Consider the following 19524-nt stretch of genomic DNA (forward strand, 5'->3'; position numbering starts at 1 on the left):
CGGCAACAACACAGAGTGATCCTGCACTAAGCCCGGGAAGGTGAGCACCTTCTCTATTTTTTTTTCCAAGTATCCAATTCTCTAGAGAACACCTTATTGAACGTGGAAAAAAAAACCCTCATTCTCTCTTCATGTCTGCCGAGTGGGCTGTGCCTTTTATTCTCATGTATTCCATACTCTGAGCCAATCAGATGTCTCCACACTGCTGCACCCCTTCCTTCAAGTTCTGCCCCATGCTGAATACGAAGCTGCAGCTGCATCCCCCTCCTCTCCCCTCCTACCTGTCTTAGGCTCTCTGCAACCTCTGTAATTACAAACAAAGGTTTCTGTCCCAAATGTTAAGTCCTGGTTTTCTCTTGTATCAAATACTTATTTCATGCAATAAAATGCAAATTAATTATGTAACAATCCTACAATGTGATTTTCTTTTTTTTATTATTAGATTCTGTCTGTCACAGGTGAAGTGTACCTACGATAAAAATTACCGACCTCTCCATTCTTTGTAGGTGGGAAAACTTGCAAAATCGGCAGAGTATCATATACTTATTTTCCCCACTGTATGTGTGGTATTGTGTATGCATGTGTTATAGCGGTACTATGTGTGTATATGGTAATAGCTATACCATGTATATGTGTGGCATAGCAATATTGTTTATATGCAGTATATGCTATAGTGGTACCATGTAGAGTATGTGTATAGTATAGCAGTGCTATATCTGTGCTATAGCGGTATTGTGTATATATGTATGATAGCAGTACTAAGTATGTACAGTATGTATGTGGTATAGCCGTACTATTTGTATGTGTGCTATCACTGTACTATATATATATATGTGGTTTAGCAGTATTCTGTAGACATGTGCTATAGCAGTACTATGTATGCATGCGGTATAGCAGTACTATGTATGCATGTGGTATAGCAGTACTATGTATGCATGTTGTATAGCAGTACTATGTACACTCACTGGCCACTTTATTAGGTACACCTGTCCAACTGTGTGTTAAGACTTAATTTCTAATCAGCCAATCACATGGCGGCAACTCAGTGCATTTAGGCATGTAGACATGGTCAAGACAATCTCCTGCAGTTCAAACCGAGCATCAGTATGGGGAAGAAAGGTGATTTGAGTGCCTTTGAACGTGGCATGATTGTTGGTGCCAGAAGGGCTGGTCTGAGTATTTCAGAAACTGCTGATCTACTGGGATTTTCACGCACAACCATCTCTAGGGTTTACAGAGAATGGTCCGAAAAAGAAAAAAAATCCAGTGAGCGGCAGTTCTGTGGCCGGAAATGCCATGTTGATGCCAGAGGTCAGAGGAGAATGGGCAGACTGGTTCGAGCTGATAGAAAGGCAACAGTGAGTCAAATTGCCACCCGTTACAACCAAGGTAGGCAGAAGAGCATCTCTGAACGCACAGTGCGTCGAACTTTGAGGCAGATGGGCTACAGCAGCAGAAGACCACACCGGGTACCACTCCTCTCAGCTAAGAACAGGAAACTGAGGCTACAATTTGCACAAGCTCATCGAAATTGGACAGTAGAAGATTGGAAAAACGTTGCCTGGTCTGATGAGTCTCGATTTCTGCTGCGACATTCGGATGGTAGGGTCAGAATTTGGCGTAAACAACATGAAAGCATGGATCCATCCTGCCTTGTATCAACGGTTCAGGCTGGTGGTGGTGGTGTCATGGTGTGGGGAATTTTTTCTTGGCACTCTTTGGGCCCCTTGGTACCAATTGAGCATCGTTGCAACGCCACAGCCTACCTGAGTATTGTTGCTGACCATGTCCATCCCTTTATGACCACAATGTACCCAACATCTGATGGCTACTTTCAGCAGGATAATGCGCCATGTCATAAAGCTCGAATCATCTCAGATTGGTTTCTTGAACATGACAATGAGTTCACTGTACTCAAATGGCCTCCTCAGTCACCAGATCTCAATCCAATAGAGCATCTTTGGGATGTGGTGGAACGGGAGATTCGCATCAGGGATGTGCAGCCGACAAATCTGCGCCAACTGTGTGATGCCATCATGTCAATATGGTCCAAAATCTCTGAGGAATGCTTCCAGCACCTTGTTGAATCTCTGCCACGAAGAATTGAGGCAGTTCTGAAGGCAAAAGGGGGTCCAACCCCTTACTAGCATGGTGTACCTAATAAAGTGGCCAGTGAGTGTATATGCATGGTATAACAGTATTGTGTATTCATGTGTTATAGTAATGCTATGTATATGGTATAGCTGTACTATGTATATGTGTGGTATAGCGGTATTGTGCATATGTGTGTTATAGCAATACTATGTATGCATGTGGTATAGCGGTAATGTGCATATACTGTATGTGCTTTAGCAGAACTGTTTACATGTGGTATAGTTGTACTAGGTATGAGTGTTGTAAAGTGGTACTATGTTAAGTTATATTTCATGGGGAAGCACAGTTGGGACGCTCTCTTCTCCAGTTCTAAGCTTTAGCTTCCTGGTGATGCATCCACTAGGTGGCAGTGCAGCCTAAGGGTACGTGCACACGCTGCGGTTTTACCTGCGGATTGCTCTGCGGTTTTGCCCTGTGGTTTTTCATCTCCACAATGGAGGAAATGGCAAACCGCAGCGGAATCTGCAGAAAGAATTGACATGTCCATTCTTTCTTCGGTTTCAAAACCGCAGAAAAACCGCGCAGAAAATTCTGCACCGTCTGCACTGCGGTTTTTTATTCCCATAGGGAATAATGGTACTGTACACCGCAGCAAAAACTGCAGCAGAATCCGCAGCATGTGCACACAGCCTTATTGTCACTTACTTGCTGGGGCTGCAGAGCCGTGTCTATTTCTCCCTTCTCCTTGGACTCGGCAAAGGCATCGTAGAAAGACTTTTCCTCGTAATCCATCGTGATCGTCAGCACGGCATCGTAAGCCTCCTGCAGTTTTCTATTGGAATCGAAGATGGCGTACGAGATGTTTTTATAGGGAAGGCTGTAAAGTAAAGTGTCGTAGGGCACAAAGACGCATCTTCCGTCTGTAAGTCCCAGCTCGTGAGCTTTTATTAGGAAGGTGGCTTGATCTTCCCCTCCGACCATTACTGAGTGCATACACATGATGACGACTAGAGTAAAAAGAAGAGGAAACAGTTAACCAAAAACTGATAAAAGCAATATGCACCAAAATAAATACAACTCCACAACTCAGCTCATTGCACATTGTATTCGGCCTCCTGGAATCTGATATTCCTAAATAAAAGCCTGAGTGACCAATCACCCCCAGAAGTCACATAATTCGTACATTGCGTCCCCCTGTGGGTCATTTCAGTAAAACTACCGCTGTTCGGTGAAGGCCTCAGAGGTTTGTCTGAGAACATCAGGGATTTTGCACTGAGGGCATTTTGAGAGTATGGAATAGGATGTGGTATGTTCAGCCGACTGGACAACTTTTAGATTATAAGTTTTCGTTATTCCTCTCCTTTTTCCAAGTGTTATAACTTTTTTATCTTTCATTTACCATCGCCATATGAGGACTTGTTGTTTTTGCAGGACAAGTTGCAGTTTTGATCAACACCATTCATCTTACCATGTAATGTACTAAAAAAAACTCCAAGTGCAGTGAAATTATAATAAAAAATATAACTTAACCATAGCTTTTCAGATTTTATTCTTATGGCTTTGAAGATGCGTGTCCGTAAAAAGTTTAGGCTGTCCGTGATTTTTTTCGTTCCATTGTCTCCCCAAATCTCAGCTTCCAGGATCCATTAAAGTGCTAGAATCATAGAATCATAGAATCATAAATCATGGTGGGATTTCCTGTTCCCTCTGGTCTGGACGATTCTATGTCATTAGCCATTCAGGTTGATCGGCGTTTACGTGAACGCAGGATTGCACGAGAGGTATTGCCACCGGTTGAACAGACGTCTGAACCTATGCAATGTGATAGAGTTTTGTCTAGGGCGCAATGTCAGGAGTTCAGAAGGTGTAATAAGCTGTGTTTTTTCTGTGGAGATGCCTTGCATATTATTTCTGTTTGTCCTAAACGAGAGAAACGCTTTGCACACACGTTTTCTGTTGGTGGTGTTCAACCTAAGTTTCTTCTGGCAATTACTCTGATCTGCTCCCTGTCCACATTTTCCGCCAAGGCTTTTGTGGATTCGGGAGCAGCGCTAAACCTAATGGACTTGGATTTTGCTAAATGTTGTGGATTTCCGATGACACCTCTGCAGACGCCTATCCCTTTGAGGGGGATTGATGCTACTCCTTTGGCAAAAAAAAAACATTAAAGTGCTACAATCTTTACTATCAATTCAAAGAATGTAGAATTACATCTAATAGATCTCTTTGACTTTCTGACGGCCTCTTCTGGAGTTTTTCTCCCTGATATATTTCAGTATTCTTTTTCCTGATGTACAGAACATTTACACATATTTTTGTCTATTTCTATTTTTTTTTATCTATTTTCTTCATCCCATGAGAAACGCTTCTGTCAGATGGAAGAGACGCGACATTTACGCTTTGGTGGAAGAAAACAGAAGCATTTTCCAGCCAAAGGTTACATTTCATCGCTCCAGTGTCCGGGGTTTTCATGGTTCTGGATATCAAAAGTTCAAGGTGTCAGTTTGATGCATTCTAAAAAAAAAAATCCCAACTCTATTAGAGCCATTGTGAAAGGATGGTGGAATTATGTCAGAAGAATATGGTCCTGACTGTTAGAGAATGGTCCCCTACTTGCCTTCTCTTATTGCCATCTCTTTGGTGCCACTCAAAATAAAAGGGATGATCCAGTATTGTAATGTTGGTATCCTCTGTGGAAGATATATCGGTGTTGTATAGGGGTCCTGAAGGTGACCTCTGTCACTCCATGAGCTGATTTACTCTTGACACGGACCGTCACACCGTTCATAACAAGGTATGGCTGACTCGAATCAAAATTACTCCCTTTTAACCCCCATTCCCAGATTAACACTAACCCCATCCTCTGAATTAAGACCCTGAAACTTTAATTTTTTTTTTGATAATTGTGGCCACAGCGGCCGTTTATTTAACATTACAACATTAAATTTACAACAATACTATGAAATCTAAAGACGTGGGATTCTTGGAGCTGAGAGATTTGGCACCACCTAATAAAATTACTAACCGACCATATCACCCTCTGTCGTAAAACTCCAGCTCAAGGGCACCATAGTACCATAGTAGCTTACCACACCACCAGATCCCAGGGTCAAACCCGGTCCAGAGCCCGAACAAATGCCAGATCAACCCTTCCTCCACTTTATACTGAAAGGGAATTATCCACCCCACTGCCACCACGGACAGCCTTGACACCTCAGACTCGTGAGTGTCCCAACACCGCCAAAGCTCTTTCAATACCTTCTTGAAGAGTGAGTGCCCACAGATCAATTCCTATAGCATTCCAATGCATGCCATCATTGAGCCAAAAACGTCCATCTCACGATTCCTATTTGTGGTGCCTCACATTAGTACCCCCATTACTTGCAACAGAAGCTGAGATTGCCCTATTCAGCTTCACACTCACTCTATTAATCCCTTTTAGGGATCGTGCCAACCTCCATTTTTTTCTCTGGAACGATATCCGACCACATTGTTGAAATACCTGGAAAAGATGTCCACAACCGCAGCAAGTCAAAACGAATATCACTCATTAATTCTCTCACTGGTCTTGCTCCAACCAAAATATCTGGCATCCCGTCCCAGCGAGCTGCCTTTTGCAATTTCGGCAATACCCTGCTCCATACCATCTGTCTAAATCCAAACTACTGAATTATCACCCGTACTCTCCCAAAACCTAGTTGCCTACCGTCTGGCCCGACATTAGTGTGAATGTTCAAAAATCCAGGCTAAGAAGGGAACGCCGTCTGTAAAATAATCGTAAAAGAACCATAAAAGAAACTAAGCAATTTACCAACCAAACCATTCCTTTAAGGCAGCCCTACTCAACATCTAATATAAAACAAATAAGATTCAAGTTCCATCTACTGATGCGCCTGACAACCTCCAGGCCCAAACCTCTGTTCGCCGGTGAGAATCATAGACAGACAGATCAAAACCAAGTTCCTGTATACCACGTGTCAGTACTGCCGTAACTTGAAAAGAACAACCATCAGCGTGACAGAGCAGCGGGCCAACTCTGCCCTACCAAACCAGCCAGTAACTCATAAAACAACTCTTAGGACACATTAATTCTCCGTCCACTCTTCCTAAAATGACACATCTCCCTTTTCCCAACTGATCTGTTTTCGATCTTCGAACCCAGAAATCAACCACCCCCCAACCAACAGCTAATATTCTCGGCACACAAACCCCCAACCCTACTCTTACTAGGTGCCACTAACTTGCCTATTCTGAAAGCCCAAAAAAAGCCATTGAGAAAGCCAATCTAAAAAGCAACAATGTAAAGTAAAAACTACAAATATGCTCTAATGCTACTCACAACTTTTCCAAAACCTCAAAAGGTATCTACCTACACTTATCCTTTACCACCCAGCCCCTTCTAAAACCTTTCAAAGCCTGCCGAATCATGGGCGTACCCAGAATCAAAACTGGGGGGTGGGGTGGCAAGCCATGGTCGCTCTGGCTGTAAAATTTTAGAATGAAAAAGGGGAATGAAACGAAAATTTCCCATAGACTAACATTGGTGGTGCACTACACTGCGGATTTGATGCAAATCTGTATGGCCAAAAACGCTGCGGATCCGCATCTAAATCCGCAACGTGTGCACATACCCTTATAGTGCTGTTGTCTGGACTTTGCAGCCTACTGCCCCGACGCGCGAAACACCCCCCGAGGAAGCTGGGCGTAATGCGCACGTCGGGGCAGGAGATTGCAAACTCCAGACAATGGAATTATAAAACACTACAGCAGCATTCAGGTATTTAATTACACTCCATGCAGACATCACATATTGGATCTTTCTTTGCATGAGAGAATAGATTAATTCATTATCACATGAGCACTGCACTGCTGCAGACTAAGATGGCCACTAACAGCACTCTGCAGCAGTATGTATGTATAAAAAAAAAAAATGCAGTTCTATACAATTAGGTAAGAAAACAATACTTTATTAATCAATAATTACAAATACAATTAATATAGACAAAAAAGGACAATTGACCCTGGTAAAAACGCATGGGTCTCCAGGCATAACAATTAAGTCAGAACATCACTATAGTAACAATCCATTATATCCTTATTTGATAAAGCTAAACCTGAAACGCGCGTCGGGATTGGGCCTGGCTCCGTGGCATAGCAATACATCATGGGTGAGTATTGAGCATATTTGACAGATTCATTATTTTCTACCTGTAATGTATTGTACATACTGATGTTTGGGGAACTTCCTTAAGTTGAAGGTAGATGTTTGATGTTTGATCCCTGATGCTGTGTGCAATTTGGCAATTGGCAGCTTGGCTATATTAGACTTGCACTTGCATGTATTGTTCTTTTATCTAATTGTATAGAACTCCATTTTTTTGTTCATTGATGTGGACAACACTTACCGCAGGGTGCAGGCACTGGAGAGTGGGAGTCTCAGTGTTGGAATCAGACTGGCCTGTGGGCTGTGGGCCTGTGGGTTGTGGGCTGTGGGCCTGTGGCACACTGTAATGGCAGCCGCTGCCTGTCTTCTCAGCCTCTGCCTCAGATCCGGAGGGTTCAGACAGGGTTCAGAGGCGTGTTTACGTAGGACGCTGTACATGACATGCCTATGAACCCTGTCTGAACCCCGGCCGGATCCAATCCCAGTGTGCCGCCGGGTGCCATAGCAATGCAACTCGGTCCCAGCCTGCTTTGCAGTGAGTCCTGCCCGCCCCGTTGCCAGCTGTGTGTGGCTGCCTGGCTGACTGCTCTCCACTACCGCGGTGGCGGCCAGGAGGTGTTCTTTCATTGTGCATCCCTGCTTCTAGGGGGGGGCAGCTGCCCCCCCTGCCCCTCGGTGGGTACGCTCATGTGCTGAATTAAGAAAAACTTTGTTACATCTCTAGAACCCTGCAGCTTAAACCGAAAGCAAGGTCTGCAACGAACAAAACTGCTAACAACCTATCTTTTTTTAGATACTACATTACTCCATTACTTCACCCAGCCGTTCTATACTCACCACACCGCCTCGGTCTGAGATGAAATTGAGTTCTGAATCAGTCGTCCCACTCTGAAAGAACCAGCTTCCATAAATGCAAAGGACATTCCACTCCCTTCCACCCCCTGCCGCATCTGTTAAAAATCTCGCAATCAAAATGATCAACAACCTCATTCTGAATTGGAGACCTCTCATTAATAGTATCCAAGAACTTTATCCAAATCAACAAATCACCACGCTGCTCCTTCTTCAAATGAATGTATTGATGCGGAGCCCTAACCCCTGTCGTCATTCCAGCCAATCTAGCACAAAAAATTCTACCCATAGGCAAGATAATACAGGCAAAATTTAACCTCCCCGACAGGGATTGCAACTCCTTCAATGTTACCTTCCGCAATCTGTGTGCTCTGTCAATTTCTTGCTTTAGGCTGGAGTCAAACACAAGCTATAAAAAATCGGTCCGTTTTTAAAGGACCAGAATCGCACAAATGTTTCCTGAACAGTGATCCGTATGTCATCCGATTGGAATGCGAAGATGCAATTTTCTCACATCTAAGCATCCATGTGACATCCGTATGGCATCCGCATGACGAGATTTTCTCGCCGGCTTGCAAAATGGACATATAATGGAGCCCAATGACAGGTTAAAACACAAACGAAAGAATAGATATATACATGTAATAATACGGTCGGGGGGTGGACTCATCAGCACACTCTGTACTCACTGTGCTGTCTGCTGCTTCTTGTCTGGTGCGTCCCACATTCTTCCTGGAGTTCAAAGGACTGGAGGCAGAGCCCAGGATAACTTCAAACAGAACGTTTTATTCTCTTCAGGACACACCACATCCAATACACCTTTATGACACTTGACACGGTACCAGCAATACATTTTCTTCAGCTGTCCCTAGCTTCTTCAGCTTCACCAGAATGGACCACAAAGTAACAGCGGGACGAGGAGCACGGTGAAAACGGCACTTCAACCTATCTCCCTGGAACCGACTTCAGTCCAAACACGGAAATAATCATCTACTAGGTCGTCCACCTCCTTTTGGTTATCCTGCCCGTGCACTCGCTGGTGGCCCACTCGACTACTTCATCAGCACTCAGACTTTTGATGACGCTTCCTCAGTGACTTCTTCACTGACCTCTTTGCTCTGCCAATTCTCCCCCATCTACTCTGGATGGCTAAGGATTCCACTTCACACTTTGTGTTGCAGCTACACAGCTACATTGCTCAGGACATCTGAGCAGCACCAGGGGTCTACCCCCCACTGACTATAACCAGGAAATCTCTCTAGCTAGTTCCTAGCTACCACTTCCACAATTAACCTCCAAAGTGTTCCACAACTGTGCTCTATTCTGAGGTGTACTCAGTGTCCCCATCTAGTGTCCTTTTCATTAACTGCACTGTCCCTAAACCTATAAATCACAATATGGCAATAAACACGTATATACAGTTTACACATAATGCACAGATACGTAAATATGAGACATTCAAATATGGCAATCATGTTCAAGCAAACAATGGTACCAAACATTTACAGGGCTAGGCCCTGACCCTCTTACATACACACAGAATATATATATATATATATATGTCATTGAGACACATGTATATATGTATATTTATATTTCATAAAGCTCTACATAGCATAATAGCCGCTAAATCAATCAATCATGTAAACTATGTGTCATTTCATGTTGGGTTTTTTATTGATTTTACAGAAGCCGACAATTGATTTAGCGGCTATTATGCTATGTAGAACTCTATCAACTATAACTATATATATATTGTAAGGTAGCGCTTGTCATTCAGGTAGGGGATACTCGCTAGGCAGCCGATAAATCAGGTCCGGCACGGGTTTCTCATATAACATTAACATTCCATGCGGTTTATTAGGCATGATAAACCATGAACAGCAACAGAAAGTTCATATCAAAACAGCATAGCGTCCTTGACAGAGCTCTGCTCTGTTAATCCTGTGGTCACACAGGCTTTGCTATGTCCGGTACACAGGTTCTCTAGCCTCACAGTTATATCCCCTGTCCGGGTTACCTCATAGCTGCTTCTCAGTGCAGACATTCATTCCCTCTCCTGGGAACTCTGGATTCACCACGAACACTTCCCTCACTACAGTTGTCCCGACCGGGTGACTGTCTTCTTCAGCTCTTCTCTCCAACTCTTCATGAGATTTAGCCTTTTCACGACCCTTTGCCAAGATGGGTACTGGCAGTTCCTTCTTGTTAGCACTCGGGCCCGGCCTCTGTAAGTCTTCGTCCAAGCTCTTCTCCTGCAGAAGACCTTTTACTGCTCCTCTGAGTTCTTCCATCTCTTCCCGAAGGGTCTTGTTCATGCTTTGCCACGTTGATAGGTGACCTCTGAGCTCCAAGACTTCTTTCTCGAGCCCCTCCACCCTGTGCTCGGCCATTTGTCTCAGGACCCTTTCTCGTTCGAGATGTTCTTCCACTGTCTCTTTTATCAGCTGTATCTCATGATCTTTTTCCCTTTAGGCCAGCACGTGTTGCACCACTACTTCTTTAATTATATTTTTAACGGGTACCACTGGGTCAGCCCTGTCAGCCGAGTGAACCCTCCAGTTACCGTCTAACCGTGTTTCTAGTCCAGTTGTTTCATCAGTCAGGTCAACGTCAGTCCTGTCAGAAGACATCAGGTCCGTCAGTTGGGCAGACGGACCCCTTCTTCTGGTCACTTCTACATCTGACCTGTCAACTTTAGGAGGTGTCACCGTCTCAGTGTCTGCTAGCCCCACAGTAGAAACGTCTCCATCCTCCTGCCACACATCATCAAACAAAACAAAATCCCGGCCTCTCTCAAAGGCATACACTAAGTCTGGTAGTAAGCCACCACCTTGGCCCTCAACGCTTTTGGACCCCTCAAACATTACTCTGTCCACCGGATAGTCCACAGTGACCCCATGTTTGCAGCGAACCCTGACACTTTTCTCGGTCAGAGAGAAAACGAGAGGAGTTTCTGTCAGAGTCACCTGACTCTTTGAGTCCAGCCGACCAGAGACTCCTTCCTGGTTTAGCATCACGGTACACACCTGTGGCCCATCGTTATCCGGCAAGCATGTCCTGCTCTCCGAAAAAGTCATACACAGACACCGCTGTTCCCCTTTAGACAACCTGGCCCCTTTCTGTACCACCCCGATTTGGGTCACCGCCCCCCTCTGGGACTCCACCCCTTTTTGGGTTACCACCCTGATTTGAGCCACCGCCCCCTTTCGGGATTTCCCCATGTCCTTTCTGTAGGTCTCCTTAGACGACAGTTCACAACAAAACAGTTTGTCTTTTATGATGCCACACCAGCTCCTGCTGGCACTGCCACAGCTCCTGCTGTCACTCATCTCCGACACCTCCGGCTGCCGCTCACACACAGCAGCTGGTGTCACCTTGGTAACCCCGCCGAGTTACAGCAAGCCGCTTGTCACCTTGGTAACCCCGCTGAGTTACAGCAAGCCGCTTGTCACCTTCGTAACCCCGCTGAGTTACAGCAAGTCGCTTGTCACCTTCTTGACCCCACTGAGCCACCGCAAGCTGACTTGAGAGAGAAAAGAAGAAAAAAAAACACAAAACACACATGTGGCCTGACTGTGTGCTCTTCAGGACGTCCGTCTCCTCCTGAGACCGTCCAACACACAGGCCTCACTGGGTGCCCTTCAGGGATCCGACCCTCCTCCCAGGGTTTCCCAACACACCGGCCTCAGCAGGTCCACAGTCTTTCTCACTAACCCTGGTCAGTACAACACGGACACCTGTCCGTTACCTGCTGGCGTCGACTACACAGTTTCTCGGGTACCTCATATCCACAGAGGCACCCTATAGCGACTTCTCAAAAAGTTTCTCTGACCCCGGTCAGTAGTCCACACGGTTTTCACGACCGTCACCTGCCAGCCAGGCAGGTTCTCGGACCCCTCTACCGCAGAGGTGTCATACAAATCTCCTTCACTGACCCCGGTCAGCATACCACACGGTTTTCAAGACCATCCACTCTCCAGTGCTGCAACATGTGCTTCTGGAACCGTTGCCCCTAGAAACCGAGTTTTGCAGTCCTCATCCGTTGCCCCTAGCAACAAGGCTACAACATTGCCCTTCGCATTCTCCCCAATTGTAAGGTAGCGCTTGTCATTCAGGTAGGGGATACTCACTAGGCAGCCGATAAATCAGGTCCGGCACGGGTTTCTCATATAGCATTAACATTCCATGTGGTTTATTAGGCATCATAAACCATGAACAGCAACAGAAAGTTCTTATAAAAACAGCATAGCGTCCATGACAGAGCTCCGCTCTGTTAATCCTGTGGTCACACAGGCTTTGCTATGTCCGGTACGCAGGCTCTCTAGCCTCACAGTTATATCCCCTGTCCGAGTTACCTCATAGCTGCTTCTCAGTGCAGACGTTCATTTCCTCTCCTGGGAACTCTCAGACATGTGCAGCCATGATACACAGCATCCCCATGTGCACTCAGGAAGGCAGACAAATCTTCCAGTAGTTGGCCTCACGAGACCTTTCATACGGACCAACCGGGTCCAAGCATTCCCTCATGTGTCCTTCCCTGGTCACCTTATATGGTCCATAGCCACTCCCACCGGATCACATGGCAATGACCTCATCGCAGGTCCTACAACCATTCACACACATACACTTTTCTATGGCGTTCTAGACACATGCCCCTGGGTGGGTTTGTAGGTGATTGATCCCACCCGTCTCACCAATCACCTGACGGCTTCTCCCTAACAAATTGAAACAGAACATCAGCAGTAGCTCTGCTGATCAGCACATCATCAAGCCTTCATCCCAAGGCCACCCACCTTGGGAAACATAACGGTCATTTAGGACCCTGCTCCTGTGACCACACTGGATCTGCCTGTACACCCATCCTGGGACACGCACACAGTGCCCCCTAGTGGACACAGTGGTCACTACACCACAATATATATATATATGTGTGTCTCAATGACATGTATATATATATATATGTATTCTATGTGTCTATATCTATTCTTTCTATTCTTTATTAAACATGTCAGTGTGATTTTACTATATCGCAAAATGAATTGCCGGCTTTTGTTAAGGACACCGGTGCGTATTTCTTGCAAGTCACACTTGTGGTCTGTGTGTAACCCAATTTTTTCTCGCACCCATAGACTTGCATTGGCGAGTCAGGGCCGAGAATCGGTGGCAATTGCAGCATGCTGCGATTTTCTCAGCCCGATTAAAACAGGAGAGAAAAAATCAGATGATGGGAGCTGCCCCATAGATTAACATTGGGACGAGTGCAATGCGATTTTTTATTTTTTCGACGGGCCCCTGAAATTCAAAAAGATTCACATTTACGTGCAAATGTGGCTCTGTCAGAACTTCGGGTTTTATGACCTTTGTGCACTCCGGCAATTCTGAGAACAGGTCCCTGTTCTTCTGGAGCAACTCCCGACACTGTTGTTTTTGGGCCTTCAACAGCATCTCCGCTATGGTGACACCTCCAACCACGCCTTCTGGCTGGCCCAGCAAGCATAAAGTTTCAGCCGTCTCTCTGTCTTGCCATGGCTTGATGAGATTGACATGGTAGACCTGATATGGTTTCCGTCTTCCCGATTGATGAATCTTATACTTTATATCACCAAGCTTCTCGACCACCTCATATAGCCCTTGCCATTTGGCCAAGAACTTGCTCTCCACAGTAGGAATTAGCACAAGGACTCAGTCTCCCAGATTGAACGGTCTTACTTTGGCTGACCTGTTGTAGACCCTGGTTTGAGCTTCCTGTGTATGGAGGAGATGTCCTTTCACAATGGGCATCACCTTCGCAATCTTCTGCTGCATCAGTGCCACGTGCTCAATGACGCTTCTATGGGGTGTGACTTCGGCTTCCCATGTTTCCTTGGCTATATCCAGGAGACCTTGCGGATGTCGGTCATACAGAAGTTCGAATGGTGAGAACCCCATAGAGGCCTGTAGAACCTCACAGATGGAGAAGAACAGATACTGCCACACTGCAGCTCTGCAGGTAAATGCAAACTCCACAAGATGGCAGCAGAGTGGAGGGAAGACTGAAATACTGCACAGAGCAAACCTGCAGCAGGTGGCAGCAGAATAGTAAAACAAGCCGGGTCGATAGCAGAAAGTAGTGCAGTACCAAGGAAAAGACCAACCACAGTGTCAGAGGAACGCCAGAAAGGTCAGTACCGGTCAGAAGCAGAAATACCAGAAGCAAGAGACAGGAGCAGGTCAGAGGCAAAGCAGAGTCTGGTACCAGGGAATCCAAACACACAAGGACACACAGAGACGGGACAGGCAGGGATGGAGCACAGAGGCAAAAGCAAAGTCAGCTTAGTGCAGCAGGACAAACCAGGGGTTCTCCAGAGTCAGCTACACAAGCCATAGGCAGGAAATATAACTGACACCGCCTGCAGGAAGCAGCGCAGAGAAATAGCCAACCTGACACCAGAACGAGGCAGAGAAAAGTTAACCCCTGAATGACCAGACCGGGAAAAGGAGAGACAGAAAAAACCCGGTATGACAGATATGGTAAGAGACAGTACCATCCTTTTCTATGGCTTCCCTCAGCATGCTCTTCAGCATTTTATTAATCCTTTTGACAAGGCCATCTATCTGAAGATGGTACACTGAAGTCCTCATCTGGGAGATTTGCAAGACCATGCATAACTCCCGAATCACCTTACTCATCAAAGGTATTCCCTGGTCGGTCAGGATCTCCTTTGGTAAACCTGTCTGGAAAAAACATGAACCAATTTGCGGGCTATACTCTTTGCGGAGGAGTTTCTTAGGGGAATTTCTTCAGGATAGCATGTGGCATAGTCCAGGATAACCAATATGTATTGATGCCCAGGAGCAGATTTAACCAGGGGACTGTTCAAGTCCATAGCAATTCTCTCGAACGACAATTCAATAATGGGCAATAGCACAAGGGGACTCCGAAAGTGAGAGGTGGGGGATGGTTAACTAACAGATAGGGCAGAACCTGCAATAGTTTAATATTTCCCGGTGACACCAGGGCAAATAGAACCTCTGCACCATCCGATCCTGCATTTTTTCCACTCCCAGATGTCCCCTTAAGTTGTGTGAATGGGACATGTCCAACAATTTCTGTCTATAGGGGCCTGAAACTATTAACTGTTCCACCAGCTCATTCCTCACTTTCGTGACCCGACACAACAACTCCCCACTCATCATAAAAGAGGGAAACCTTGTGTAAGCCCCCGGCTCCTGTGCAACCCCATTTATGATGGTGACATTATTAAAGGCTTCCTGCAGAGTTAGGTCACTATGTTGGGCTGACCCAAAATTCTAACTCCAGAATGTCAGACTCAGAGGACACTTCCACCTCATCCCATACAAGGACACAAAAGGGAAGTCCGTCTGACTCTTGATGAGGTGATACCTTATTAGGTTTCACTGGTTTCCTATTAGCCCAAGCGAACTCAGAACCCTTCCCCCACAGATTCCAAAATAAACAAAAGTCCTGGCCTATAATAATAGGGTGCAACAAGTCCGGAACGACGCCGACCTCATGGGACTCAGTATCGTGGGCTGTTTCAATGTCCACTCTGGCCATAATGTAGTACTTAGCATTATCATGTATGCACCGAATATCGACTTTTTTTTCCCGGGATCAGGTAGAGAGAAATTGTGGTCCTCACAAGGGTCACTAAACTCCCAGAGCGTAGCAGTGCCGTTACTTCCCGCCCGCTCACCTTAACGGGACACACTTGAAGCCCCTCGCTGGGGGGACAGTTCACATTGCAGGTCGGATACGCATAATATGAACAATGACTTCCTATGCTGCAGTCCATCTGCTAAAGGGTCAGGGGACAACGGGCGGCTATATGGCCTGGGCCGTGGCACCTCCAGCAAACATCACCCGTAGGGACCTTGAGCACCATCTCCCCGGCCCCTTTGGACTTTGAATACCCTCACCCTCTTTTTGGCCTCCGCCCTCTGTTAGGACTCCCAGTATGGAGTGGGATGCCTTCCCAAGGAATCTTCAACCCCCTGGTATCTCTCAACCAGTCCGACCAGTTCATCGGTATTCCGAGGATCACCCTGGGCAACCCAAGTCTGTATGGGTCTTGACAGGGAATGCACAAACCAGTCCATCACCACCCGTTCTATCATCTGCACAAGCGTAGAGGACTCTGGCTGCAGCAACTTGTGGACCTGATGCAACAGGTCAAACATTTGGGATCAAGGTGGTTTGTCCCAGTGATATGCCCAGCAGTGAACTTGCTGTGCCTTTAGGTCATTGTCACCCCCAAGCGCGTGAGAATCTCAGTTTTTAGCTTGCCATACTCTTTGGCGTCCTGCAAAGCTAAATCATAGTACGCTTTCTGGGGTTCTCCCGTCAAGTCTGGCACCAATACCTCTGCCCACTACTATGGCGGGAGTTTCTCCCCTTTGGCGACCCTTTCAAACAACGTCAGGAAGGCCTTATTGTCATCCCCGGGCATCATTTTCTGCAAAGCATGTCTTACTGCCTTCCGGACGTGGGTGTCATTAGCTGGACTTGGGATTGGGGCATTTATTTTGCCCTGGATAACGGTTGTCAGAAGATGCAGCTGCTGCCATTGTTCTTACTGGCTCTGCCTGATTTGCTGTAACAGCAGTATGTTGGTCTCTTGCTGGTGCTACTGCGACTGGACCAGATGTTTCAGCAGGTACTCCATTTTTTCTGGTGATGCTTGCTGATTTATGACTGACTTAACCAAGTACATGCAGTCATAGACTTGCTTTCACGACACTGTTGTAAGATATCCCAGGGCTAGGGACTCCTTCCCTATCCCTAAAGCTAGGGGCGCTATAGCTATCTCTACTCCCCAGATTACTTCTGATGTTGAAGATGCCAGAGCCACGTGCCTTTCTGAGGTCCTAAATTAGCCCTTATCATTTCCCTGCCCCACCCTGGGAAGTGAGGAGTTGTACAGACTAGCAAGGGAAGACATACAGGGATACTTGAAAATATGAATCATACAAATATGCACTCACAATCTACAAAGTGGAACACCAGGAAATAAAGGAAAGAAATAACAATTAGGAGAGGATAAGAAAATGCACACAGACAAATCACCAAGCAACAGTCTTCAGAACAACACCCCAAACGCCTCCTCAAACAACCAACACCTCCAACTCCAGAACCAGGCAGTATGAAACTAACACTGGCAATCCCTGATTGCCAGAGGTGAGTATATGTAGTAGAGGGAAGTGGCCAACAATGAACAGCTGAGACCATCAAAGCAGGAAAGCTCCAGGAGTTCTCAACTGAACAGATTAACCCCTGCACTGTTAGCAGAAACCTGCACTGTTTAATATGATTGTGAAGTGCTTCTAATCAGTGCAGGAGTACATGAAATCAGACACTGAAATTTTCTAACCCATCTCTGCTGCAGTAAACCCGTGATACTAGCATTGCCAAATTTGATCCGACGCTTGGATCAATATCGGACACACGTGTCGTGAGCGAGTGATGCTTGTGATAGTGATTATAAGGAACATATGAATTTTGACGAATAAGTTCTTTTTAAGGACATTGTGGATTTGGTGAATATATGCCTTTGATTTAATGGTGAAGTTTCACATCTGTTGCATTCTTTATAACCTGAAGTAAATAATACAAGATAAGTGTTTATATGTGCATTTGTTGTACTATCAACATTAATTTAGTGTCATTCCGGTGACTTTCACAGTTGGTAGGCATCGTTCTAATCACTGCGTGCAATGCTCTGCTCCTCCCAGTATCAGACCATCTCGCTGAGCTGCCTCATGCAACACTTCCTGCAATGCTATATTGTCCTGTTGCTGGAGAGTCTCCACCCGGCTATAAGGAGGCGTGGCCAGAATCTGTAGCAATTTAAAACTACTGTGTTTTGTAGAGTTTTGCTTCTCTGGCCTATTCCTTGCCAGCAGTGGTTATATTAGGCAGTTCCTCTCTCCACATCTAGCCTGAGCTTAGGTCCTAGTTGCAGTTTGTTTCTAGTTCCCTGTCAAGATGCATTATTGTTTTGACTCTCCTGTTAATGACCTGTTTTTTTTTCTAGTTTTGTCTGATCTCTCCGCTCCTGTCTCGGGCTTCATATTTTGAACTTGTGCTGCCCATCCCAACTTTGGACTGTCTGACCATGTCTCTGTCTTGCTCTATGTGCTTCATATTTTTGTCTTGATCCATTGGACAGCTGCTGCAGATCACTGGACTGCCCTGGTGTGGAACCTGATGACTACACAAACAGCCCAAACCTATCTTTACCATCTGAGACTCTAGTGAAGACCAAGCAGTCACTTAGTTACACTCCTCCAGGGTAAGCCCGGCCATGGTAAGTCTTCACATTCAGGTCATTAGAACCACAGAAGGTCTGGGTCAGGTGTCATATTAAGGGCAATAAAAATATGGCCTTAATAATGCCATATGAGACCCAGCCATAGATAATATTCTAGCTTCCATCTGATATTTTTACCTCGAAGATCATGAGATTCCTTTATAGCTTGCAATGTATCTTCAATGCCTTTTTCCCCGTTGCCTATATTCGTCACGATACCTATGGGAAGTCCATGATTTCTTAGTGCACTGGCTAATTTTCGAGCAGTTTCGACCCAAATATCCTCATTTGAAGACACCACCCCAACATGAGCCCATCTAAAATACTTCATAAAATGAAACAAAACTTTGGTTGGTGCTGGCATAGTTCTGACAAATGTCGGAAAACTAATTTTATTATCCAAGTCATGGTTGATGCAAGCCCAGGAGAATATGGCTTTGTTCCAATTTTTGCCAAAAAGTGAGGCAGAATCACAATATCCTGGGTTCTGTGGACCTAGAAACGCCAATGAAAGTTTGTCAAAACCTGCAAAGTCTACTAAAGCTTTCGAAGTTTCACAATTTTCATCTAATATTCTGTAATCCAGTTTATGGCTCAATTTGAGCATTGAATCATTGTTGATTTTTATTACTGCCAAATGGGCAGCCAATTCCGGCAAAGCCTTAGAAAAGAGAGGGTCACATTTCCAAGGACCTACGACACCCACTGTAAAGTTCACACTCTGTACACTCAGAGGCTTCATGAGTAATCCTAATAGAAAGCACCAAGGAACCACATGAAATGGCAATGATCTTAAAAGTCTTTGTGTTCGGGGCTGGTTGGAACCTCGGAGACTTGATTTCTTCAACAAGAAATTGCCAAGACTTGAAGAAAGATAAAACATTGTCTTATAGCTTGTTACGGTGAAGCTATGGTCCTCCACTGGCCATGAATCTCCAACTAAGTTAGATCCTAAAGAGGAAAAAGAAAAAGAAATAGAATTAAAAAATACACCAAGCATCTTCAGTTAAACTGAATTCTAGAAGTGCTCGAACCCAACTAAAGTTAACTGTCTTGAAAGTTTCTACAGTCCCCCTATTTAATCCATTTGTCATCTGTTTA

At 45.4% G+C, this 19524-nt stretch overlaps 1 protein-coding gene across 1 annotated transcript in view; it reads right to left on the bottom strand.

Moving 5' to 3' along the window:
- LOC141051490 (retinal guanylyl cyclase 2-like) overlaps nucleotides 1–19306 on the bottom strand; it is a 100392-nt gene extending 81086 nt beyond the window's left edge. The window contains exons 1-2 of the mRNA XM_073548412.1: nucleotides 18562–19306; nucleotides 2800–3101 (exon numbers count right to left, since the gene is read on the bottom strand). Of these exons, the coding sequence (XP_073404513.1) occupies nucleotides 2800–3101; nucleotides 18562–19306 (1047 nt within the window). The remainder of the gene's footprint in view (nucleotides 1–2799; nucleotides 3102–18561) is intronic.
- Nucleotides 19307–19524: the final 218 nt, after the last annotated feature.

Source organism: Dendrobates tinctorius, unplaced genomic scaffold (genome assembly GCF_039654945.1).
Source record: "Dendrobates tinctorius isolate UK_male_01 unplaced genomic scaffold, ASM3965494v1 ptg000157l, whole genome shotgun sequence".
Lineage (NCBI taxonomy): Eukaryota > Metazoa > Chordata > Amphibia > Anura > Dendrobatidae > Dendrobates > Dendrobates tinctorius.